This window comes from Zerene cesonia, chromosome Z, assembly GCF_012273895.1.
Source record: "Zerene cesonia ecotype Mississippi chromosome Z, Zerene_cesonia_1.1, whole genome shotgun sequence".
Taxonomy (NCBI): domain Eukaryota; kingdom Metazoa; phylum Arthropoda; class Insecta; order Lepidoptera; family Pieridae; genus Zerene; species Zerene cesonia.
Window position 1 is genome coordinate 5,117,778 of NC_052122.1, and position 11,890 is coordinate 5,129,667.

At 30.1% G+C, this 11,890-nt stretch overlaps 1 protein-coding gene across 1 annotated transcript in view; it reads right to left on the bottom strand.

The window, feature by feature from the left end:
- LOC119835404 (alpha-mannosidase 2) overlaps positions 1 to 11,644 on the bottom strand; it is a 66,580-nt gene extending 54,936 nt beyond the window's left edge. The window contains exons 1-2 of the mRNA XM_038360171.1: positions 11,483 to 11,644; positions 8,968 to 9,102 (exon numbers count right to left, since the gene is read on the bottom strand). Of these exons, the coding sequence (XP_038216099.1) occupies positions 8,968 to 9,097 (130 nt within the window). The 5' untranslated portion in view covers positions 9,098 to 9,102; positions 11,483 to 11,644. The remainder of the gene's footprint in view (positions 1 to 8,967; positions 9,103 to 11,482) is intronic.
- Positions 11,645 to 11,890: the final 246 nt, after the last annotated feature.

An 11,890-nucleotide genomic window follows, 5' to 3' on the forward strand; every position in this document is an offset into this window, starting at 1 on the left:
ATTAAAATAAATACTTATTTTAAATTTGGTGTCTTGATAAAAACGTGTGCTCTTTTTAAGCATCTACCCTCGAAAAGCGAATATAACTTGCGATATAATTAAGGTTTATAAATTGAGAGCCACATAATAATAGATAATAGTTCTAGAGTATGTACACACACAAACACGATGATAGGACAGGGCTGTCGATATCTAAAGAAATATGTCACTAATGTACTCTGAATTAATTTTTATATCACATATTTTGTGTTAACATATTTTATATGAAGCTCAAACATTAATCAGTCGTTGTAATGCTGTGCTGCAATCGCTTTTTCTTTTCCTAAAAATATTCGTAACATATAAATTAAAGCTATTTGTTTAAATTTAGCTCACAAAGTCCTTAATTCTTCGAAAAGCTTGTTACCCAAATGCTAGATTGCACTATAACCATTGCATAAACAATATACGTATTTCCACTATTACATACAACGCGACAAATGGATATTCAATGAATAACTAAGGGGACGACAGACTACTTCTATCAATTTAAAGCACGTAACGAGTGCCGGTTAACTATGATATAATTGTAAATAATTATTTACAAATAATAGGAAGGATAACTGTATGTGTCTTTTTACATTTAAATCGAAAAGCTGAAAATATCTGTATATTTTACGTACAAAAAATTTAATAACCTTATCTGTATAACTAATGTCTTAGTAATATGTTATCTTATAATAATAATAACTATATTACAAGTTTGATAGTTTTCGCTGTTTCAAGTAAATATACATTCCGTCTAAAGATATTATATAGTAATGAACCCGCATTTTCATATTAAAAATATATACTCATAATTGTTAAACGGTTTTTTGCGTCCACTTTTATTAAAATAAGAGTCTTATTGTCTACCGAACCGAAGAATTAGATTAATACCAAGAGAAGAACTGATGCACGAATCTAGATTGCATAACATTATAATATCCAAACTTCGGTAGTTGATCGACCCCTACTTCTTTATGTAAGGGACATTATAGGGTGTTATACCACGAAATTGTAATAAAAGTGCACTCGAAAGCCTATCAAGTGCGAGTTAAATTTGACACCATCTGTGCATTATCAAGAAAACTGCATTCGCCGAAATGCGAACAAACATACGTGGATAATAAATTAATTGAACGTCATTTGAAGCGCGAGACCGTTTTAAATGAACAAACACTTCTACACTCTCATTTTCCTTTACCCCATCCCATATAATGCAAAAGAATAAGAGGCGATAACAAAAATCAGATGATAGCTTCACCAAAGTAAAAGAAAACCGCATAGAGACAATAACTGTTAACTAAAGACCAAAGCGCCGTCAACTTAAACTTTCATTGGTTATTCGCTTAACCAAACAAAAGATAATAGAGTTATAAAAGCAAATATAAGCAATAGCCACCCAAGTCCCCACCAATAAGATTTTATTATTATGTGTTCGACTAATGCAGTAAATCCCTAGTAGTATGGATACGTACCTTAAATGAATTTTGATCAACGTTAATATCGAATAAGCATTATGTTTCGCCAAATAAGTAGGGTTAAAGTTTATACAAGTACATTTATCTCCACTTGCGCGCTAAATACCTGCAATCGTTAAAGACTTGCGGCAAAAACCACTCTACAACTTACTGCAGGTACGTCAATGTGCTTCTGTTTAAGTTCTTTTATTTATATATTCCGATCCGATTTTATGTATATATCCTGAACATTCATTTGCTTATTATAATCTTTGTTGTGATAGTTAATATCATGTGGACGTAATTGAAGTTTTATTTGTTCAATATACTAGTAAAACTGGTTCTGATGTCACATTGAGCGTTAGCGCTAACACGAGGGTGCAATATTCTCACGACGGGACGTTTTCATTAAGTCATTGTTAGACAAAATATTGACAAAATACACAATAGCACGGTATAGAATTTAGATGCTCTAAGATATAGAGAATTCAAAGCATCACCTGAAAGTTTAACGCGCTCCGTTTTCTTTTGTTTACTTCAATTAAAAAAATATACGTCAGACGAGATTGATATTCAATTGTATACAGCTTTTGTTAGTATTTAATTTTAACTTTATTATTCTCATAAAATATTTTACTTGTCTATAAATGATTTCATATTTTTGTAGCATTCCCGACACGAAGATAAAAAATAGACAGTCCGGGGTTTTACCCGTTTCCGTGGCATTTCCGGGACTAATATTCTTGGGTCAATAACTATCTTTAAACGAAAAATTTTATGCAAATCGGTTGAGGGGTTTAGACGTGAAAAGATATGACAGAGTGCTAATACATGTCTTAAAATACATTGTTACAAAGTAACATATGTACTGTATTATATCGTATGTTATCAAGTAAACACTTACTCACAACTAACAATATAACAAATTTTTTATTTAAAACAATTGAGAATTAGAAGTCGCCAACATCAGTATTTCCGAAATTCAGAGTTCGATAATATTGCAGATACTTAGCAAATTTTATTACCAATAAAACAATAACAAGCGAACAATAATAATCAGTCCGGCCAATGTGAAACTATAGGTATACTGAAATTAACAATTATTGTCTACATTGAACAGCTCTCGTCGGCTGAACCAGGCTCTTGTCTCTTGTTATTTGAGAGCACAACCCTACTTACCCCGATTCTTGATGAAGAACAATTTTATTATTGATTGTGTAATTCGATGTGCGACCACGTTCGCGTTTCACATTGAAGGCCATATCATACATTTCTTATAACAAAGGAAGATAATAACCGCCAACCTACTGATTTGGTTGGCTATTGATTCGTAATGCCAATGAAATAATTGAAGAGCTTTTATTAGATGTCAATGCTATTCACTTTATTAAACTGTGAGGATATGCACACCTGTCTCTATGAAGTTTATATGCAGAATAATAAAATTGTTCCGTGCATAAATTCTACAGTTGGTATATCTACTAATAATTATATAAGTAAATATATTATTACTAATAATAAAGTTATTTTCTTTTAATTATTAACTTCGAGACTGTTTATCTAGGCACGTTTAATATGATTTAAAATTAAAAGCGAAGTCGTAAACACGTTATTAAATATTTAATGGCCCCTGTGTAGTAAGACAATTGAATACTAAAACCAGCGTGAACTCGAAACGACAATGAACTAAGATTATCGAACATTTTGATTAACTTTTTCTTTTTTGTTTTACCACAACTGTTTTCTCAAGTCCCAGGTTTAAAAACAACAAATATTCTATGAACCCAATAATAATTAATAAGACAGTTCTGCACGAAACTTTGCACAGAGCGCGAGATGAATTTTGACACTCAGACAATGCACTGCGTCACCCGTTTTACACGTCTGTTTGAGAACATGTTTGTGTCTGCGTAAAGACATAAACAGTCCTGACTTTGCCCAACAAAATTCTTACAAACTATCGAAGAAAGTTGGGTAAAATATTCACGAATATGAATGCTATTTGTGACCCTTTTCAAAACTTTGGTATGGAGTATACTCACATAACTACAGTTGCATATGGCATTCAATTTTCAGTATGCCATTTAAACCGCTTATTATTGTTCATAATTACTATGTCTGTAGATTTATGACTAGAGTAGGTTGAAGTATCGCTAAACTGAGTTAAAATACATATAAGAAAATATCCTGTTAAAAAACATAATTTTATGTTACTTTACAACATAAAATATACTATAATTTATGACAATGGATCGTTATTAAGGAACGTAATTCAATACAAGCACAAAATAAAATATAAAAAGGACAATCATGTGATAACTAACAACTTGCAAAAATATAATTTAATATCCACATAAAGCTTACAAGAATATTGCTACGCGCTAGGATATTAAATTCCCACGAGCAGAAATTTCAATAGACGATATATTGCCATGAAGTAGCTTTAGGTAAAAAAAGCTTTGAACGAATCCATACTTTAAAAATAAAATAAAAAAATTGAACGCAGCGTGAGTGCGACGAGAATCAGAGAAGCATGATGGGTACGGGTGTAGCAATTAGGTACTACTATTTATTAATATTAAGCCACAACAATATAGATGTTTACTGAAAATTACCTATTAAAGTTCTCATTTAATAATTTTTTTTTTTTTTCAAATTGTCACATCGCAAACAATTGTTGTATCAAAAGTAGAAAATGACAAATACAATTTGCTCTCCGGCCACGATACTAAAAAAGAACAAATCACAGAAATGTAAATTTCTTTACTTTTTCCGCTCCGACGAGATGCAGCACGCTGTGATATGTACAAGAAACACGACGCCGCGAAAACAATAAGATTGCGCGGGGAGAACCCGTAGAAGTGATATAATAGAACGATTATCTAGATAAACAATAGAAGTCAAACATAAACTGTTTTAAACTGGATAACATATGTTGACGGTTCTTGATGAAATAATAATTATACCTATTTCTTGGTGACACATGAATTATCTACATATTATTACTTATTTTAAAACAGTAAATATACTAACGTTGATTTTATTTCTTGAATGATCTTACCTAAAATCATTAGACGTCGATATAAATCCATGAGTTTTATAATAGACTAGACGCCCGTCTCGGCTACGGCCGGATATCCCAAGGGAGCATTTAATCGGGTTAAAAAATATCCTTTTGCACCTAAGTCAGCTCATACCGTCTGTATACCAAATTTCATCAAAATCCGTTAAGTCTTTCGTTTCAGCGTGATTCACGGACAAACATCCAAACAAACAAACTTTCACATTTATAATATTAGTGTGATTATTATGAAAAATATAATCGGAAATCCAGACAAATTTTCAAACAAGTGCAACTCTAGGTCGAAGGTCTTGACTCTTGACATTGCATGAGTCAGGAAATTGGCTGTGCTTTGTTGTCAATTGCAACTTGGAGACTTGCAGCATCGATATGTTTTCAACTGGAAAAATGTTTGTCTAATTTTTAACCACATATCACTTTTCCACGAGAAAGCGGTATCCATAACTACCGAATTACTATAAGCTGTGTATTAAGATATGAGAAACATTCTATATTTATCTTGTATGGTCGAGCGATTGATTGTATTTACGACTTCTTCCAACGCTTTAATTTAGCAAATTGAGAATCTAAAGAATATCTAAGAAGACTTTTTTTATTTTATTATACAATGAGTGATATCGTAAATATATATTGTATTTAAAAAATAAATTAAGATGATTTTTAACATCACATTTAACAAATTGCGAGAGTGTAGTGTAGCTGTAAAGAGTGATAGTGAAGAGATATGTAACGTTGATTTAATATTGTGGCTTATTTGAAACAGAATTTTAAATTTTGAACAAAATACAATTAACACGTTTTATTTGACTGTGCGCGTTTTGTTTTGTTAAGTTCAGTTCGGTAATTGGAAAGCCGATAAAATTTTAAATTAATTGTTCGCGTAAATAATACCTTTTGTGCAAATATAAAATCTAGAGAATTCAGCTTGATACGGCTCGTTAGGCAAGAAATAAATACCAATCGTATATTCAAACCAAACATTTAACTTTATAGCGTTACGTATTTTTTTGTTAAAAATGAATGCTTTAGTAAAAATGCAATCGAAAAAACTTTATGATTTTTAAAAGTAACAAAAACGTTGAAAACTGAATTCTGTTAAGCGACTAAATGCGATTAGTTATGAACATTCATAAATGACTGAGCAAACATTGTTATAAGGTAGTTATTATGTCTATTTAGCGATATATTTATAAATCAGATGCTGCATGTAATTGAAATATTTGTAAAAGTTGGATCATCGTGGAATAAATTTAAATGATATTTTTTATTTTTAAATTATATTTTTAAGGATAAACTAAACACAATTAATGTAAGTATGTAAAAATTCAACACACATTCCGACACAGCTGGCATCCATATGCGAGAGTCACAAAGGATTCGGCTTAAGTTCGTCTTTTATAACGATATCAATTTTAATTAAATTATCAGTATGTTTCCCTAATACAAATTATGTCATTATTTTACAACGTATTCGTAAAATAACGCAAAACTTCAGAGACGCTACTGATTTTAATGAAGCAAAATGATAAAATAAAAACTATTCATCTTCATTAATTATTGTGAAAGATATTCTGTGAATGTTGAAAGTGATATGCCACCAGGCTTTGTAATTTAAATTTAATATCTGTTTCATTTGTTACATTTGAATTTAGCTAAATCCAATTATGCGATATCTTTATTGATCGTTATGTAATGAACGATTTGTACTTAAGACGGATTTAAATTAAACTAGCGCATCTAGTAATCTAAAATAAAATGCATTTGATACTCAACTAATTACCAATTCAATCTGCTGTCTGATGCAATAATAGGTTAAAGGTAAGATACAATTAGCATGATGAGACAGTCAGACAACACGTCTTGCGGATATTTAATTATATGCTGCTATTATTTTACATTAAAGATTGTGGTTTTAATAAGTACCTTCTCTGAATACAGACTTGTTTTAAACGTTAATTTACAATTATGTATGGTATAGTTTGTAATCGTTTTTTGTTAGACGGTGTTTTCCGTAGTTAGAACTTCTCTATACTAGGTACTACTTACCAAGTTTGTTAGAGACATTTCATCCTTATAATTGACCCTAACGATCGGAGCAATATAAGTTCAGGTGTAAATTTTAACCAACTTCAGTCGGAGCTATTAACGAGTGTGGGAAGCGAATTTACAGATATCTTTGAATGCAATATTCTTTGCATTTTAGTTTTATAGCATTCAAATGCTTTATAATTGTTTTAAAATTTTCTAGTTTACTTATTTTTAAAAATAATGGAATGTTTAATTTCAGTAAGATTTTCTATCTACAGCATCAAGTCGATATTCCCTTCAAGTGGCATTACAAAATTCTACTTTGTATACATAATATCCACCTTCTCTTATATTTTATAGCCAGTATTAATAACGCAACCGCTAATTACCAAGATTTACACTGCTTGGTAACGTTTAAGATGCAACGATCAAAGGAACGAGACATGGAAATAACATTATGACTTAACAAAGGATTTTAAATATTAATTATAAAAATACAATCTTATTTACATTCTTCTTCGAATATATAATATATATATATAAGAAACGGTAAGCTTATACAATAATATGAAAACAATAAAAACTTTGTAAGAGTATATGTATAATGATGGGACTGAGATCCAAGATCGCTTAGAAAAGTGTGCTACTTAATTACACGACTACTAAAAAAAGAGGGCAACCATTTCAGGTTTCATTATTCCAATGTTTCGTTCCACGATACCATCTAAATACGTAAACGGATTTATATGTATGAGGCATTGCTGGAACTGTCCTCGTTATACAAATTAATTAACCAAGTTTTGTGTCGTATTTTGCTTTTCGAATAGTCATCTTTTACAAAACAAATGAAGAACGAATACAAACTGAACGAGGAAATGAGCTACCGTGTTGAGCCCGATATATCCAGATTCCAGACGTATTCTACATCTGTTTCACGCATCCATTAATTTTCCGGCCATATAGATAATCAACGTGAGCTTTGATTGAAATTGTATCTAGCGGTTTCTATTGAGAATTTAATCTAGGGCGTTGAAGTAATAATGCTCACCACAAAGTAGCAATGATGCAAATGTTATTAATTATTTGGGTATTATAAATAGATGAATGTAAATAACTATCAAAAACTATGATGCCGCTTTCTTTCAATCAAAGAAAGACACCAAAAAACAACAACGAAAAAAAATTGTTATTAGTTATTTCATTGAAATATATATGAACTAATTAATTTAAATACATAGTGGAAATTATTGTATCCCGTTTGAAAGGACATGAACGTTTGAGCACGTCTAAAATCCGCTTTATTTATAGTCAGATGGCACAGCTATACATAGGAGACGCGTAGTTTCCAAACGAATGGTTATTACTGTCCATTTTGTTAGCAAAGTTGATGATTACTGACGTGTTCAAAATGAGATACGCGAAAACATTTGCGTCTTAGAACGAATTTATTATCTACTATTATATATTTTTCTATACTTTTATATATACTATTATATATATACTTTTCAATTTGACAAATAGAAGAAAAGTTACTACGTTACTAATTAGAGACGCAAAAATCGACAGAACGACAAATACACTTCTCACTTCATATAGCCAATTTTTAATACATAATGTCAAATAGAGGTTATGAAGTACATTTAATTTTGAATAATTATATAATACACATATATAGTTGTGCCGCATGGTTTCAGCCGCGGGCAAATGCAAGTATTTCTATAGCTATGATTGTTGTTTTGTGTCTTTCGCAACAAACATACATACATTTATCGATCCTCACAATCTTTTGCATTTATAATAAGTATAATTTTAGTAAGGATTTAAGCTATCCTCATTTAAATTCTCATCAATATATACAAATAAATTTAATTACAAAAATAAAAATATTGACTGATAGTTTAATATATTTTTAAAACTTGTTTGTTGCTATAATAATTTTAATATCTAAAAGCACACGATGTCAATGCAACCTCGTCTGAATGGGGTTTATACTAAAAAGACGCTCCCCAATGTACAGAATTTTGAATCTGACTTATCACAGTATTGAATTTTCAATTCATAACTCTATTGAATTCTGTCCATAGAGTAAAATTATATACATGCTCTTTGAATCTATATCATCTATGCTTAATAATCTTAATAGATCGTCTATATAGATAAGTTTATTATTCATTTTAAGCTTGAAATTAAAATAGGGAAGCGTTTAACCACATTTTCGTATGGTGATATTGGGTCCTAGGATATAGTACGCTCCTCTAGGAATTTTCTATTCGCATGAATTTAAAATGTATGTATCCAACTGAGAACACAGCCGCCGGTCGAGAGCTCCACGCTTTCCATTTCTCCATCTAGAATTTTCTGGAAGTATCCACTTACTTGGTTTCGGATATGATGATGGTGTGACAGTGTAATAGTAGCAGTATATGCCGAAGGCTAGAGCCAGGAACGACAGGATCAGAAAACGTGTTGAGAAGGGCCGGCACCGCAATAACCGTAGCGACCGCATGGTGTCTGCTTGACAAAAAATTACTTATGTATAAACAAAGTTACAAAAATAAAGCGTAAATATTTATGCATTCGCCTAAAGGAACTTTAAATAATAGGCCAATGAGACTAGATAAAAACTTTAAAAAGGAAACAACCTGACTTTTACCAAGTGACACTGCGATAGTGAGCGATCTGTTTTTGCCAATATCTTTCGTATGCACTATAACGTAATTGTTAATTTCGGCCGTAGTTCGACAACTCTTGCCGATACGTGTGTCGTGTTACGGGTAGGTACAGAAATTTCGAACGTTTCGCTTAAACTTTGCGTTTGATGTGATGGAAAATTCCTTTTCCCATGTCTTTATAGGTTTTTAGCCGACTTAACTAAAGTAAGTTATTTTATCCAACACTATTTATTTTTTACAGTTTTCCCTACGAACTGCACTTTATAAATTATATATTTTTTTATTCGAGATAGAACATACTCCTAGTAGCAGTCCTACATAATGCCATTTGACTATTTAATTCGAAGATGCACCAAATAACACTTGCGTAATTATGTCGTCTTTCTATATAGGTAGTATGTTTACTAAAGTATTGTCAGATTCGGAGAAAAATACGCCTATGCAGAGCAAAATGAACAAAATATTTAATGTGAAGCACCAACTTGGACTTTACTTTATTTTTTAGCTTTTGAAAGCGGTCTATTTTTTATTTTTTGTTAAATGTAGTTTATATAACTTTTATTGTAAGCAGCCATTGCTCCGTTAGTTATTATTACTATTTTTAAGGATATGCCAAAATGATATAACATTTCGCCAAATAAAAATGTTTTGAACCCCTCATGTTTTATTTAAATTCTTTACCTCCCTTGGCTTTTTTATAAGTATAAATAGATGTAACTAAAAATTTAGTTATTTTCCTACAAGCTAAATAAAGCATAGCTCAACGACGAATACAAAAATTAGACGGCATCGTTCATAGGTCACGTCTTTTTTCATTATTACATATTATACCAATGAAGATAATTAAAAACAACTCTCATATTTTGTTAATTGAATTTAGTTATGGCTTAGCATTCATTTAAATATAGATAAGTATTTTAATGAAATGTATAATTTTTTCATCAGCATACAAAATTATGTAGGTTTTCTTTAGAAATCCATTCGCAAATCACAAAACATATATTTTCGCAACGCAAAAAAATAAAAAAAAAATAGCCTCACATAATATGTAGCATATTATGATATTATATTTTTTGTATATATTCTCTTCTTTAAATTCAATTTTGTGGTAGACAAAAATTGAAATGACTATAGATGGTATCTTGAAACTTTCAACAATTGACTAAGTGAAACCTATATTTGTATGTTTTCCAAAATCATTCTTCAATTTCTTAAATTCTAAGAGGCATATGAAATAAATCCTTTAGAATAAAAGAATTATCTATATTATGTTACTTAGTATTTCATTACATTTTTAAAATAATTATTAATGAAAAGGCATTTGAAATTTTTTTTTTTAATTTCAAACATGATATTCAAAATTATAAAAACAGGCTCCATATTATTGTACATTTGATTTAAATATAAATTTATATGTTATGTATAAATATTTGAATATACCCATATAAATTTTATAAAAATTTGTTTTTTATTACAGTATAACAGATAAGAATGCTCTTTACAACTTTATCAAGTAAATGGAGCCCGGACTATTCGAAGAAACAAGTTCAGAAACATTCAAAGGGGCTGCTTACAAAATCATTCACTTTGTATAAAAATAGGGCAAGATGGGAACTGTAAACTGGAACTTGTAATTTTTTTATATTGTACATTTGAATTAAATTAAAAAACAAAATTATCTCAAGGGTTGAACAAAACCGGCCAAAATGTGTTACACATACTCCACTACATAGATAGTTTTTTTTTTTAAATATAATTACTTATAATATTGTAAGCAGGACCATTTAAAAACAATTTATCTGTATGTTATAATAATAATTTGATAATTGGTGAATTAAAACGAAAATATGCATTAAAAGTATTTTTTAATTTGAAGCACATCTGAATTTTTTTAATCATTAGCCTAGATCAACAATATAATTTTTCCCATAACTGTATATTTAATAATTTTTGAAAGATATTACAAATTTTATAAAATTAATTCTGCGAAGTTTATTACTTTATAAAGCAAAATAAACTTTTTAGAGTTAAACATTCGCTGTGCAAAGCATAAATTCTTATAATCTTTAAAAAAAAGCATAACATACTGCATAAAAAATTGAACATCTTAAAACGTACAACTTTGGTACAAAAACTGAGACCACCACATTAACCTTCCTAAAACTTGTAAACATGTAAACAGTTTAAGATTCCAAGTATCAAGTAAATTAAATACTTACATTTAAAATGCTTTTTTGAAGGAGCTAAAGTTTCTTGTCATTTTAAATTCAAATTGTTAAAAATTAGCGGCAATAATAGTGACGATAATAATTGAACACTAGTCGCAACAACAAACTCACGCTAATCAACAGCGAGCGCTGCAGTACACCGAACAATACCGATTGCTATTCGGAAGTCGGCATCTGAAGCTTCCTTCTTCGTTACAATTTCAGTAAGGTATAGATACAAGCTGTTTCGGTACATTATCTGACTTAAGGTATTGCCAGCTATAATATTTCAATTGTACTTTGGGAGCACCGAGTTCCATAGATATATTAAGTTATATATTAAAAAAAAAATTTAAATATTACATAGCGACTGGTTTTTGCAAAAACTAACAATAATGGAATGCGATATTAGCATAAATA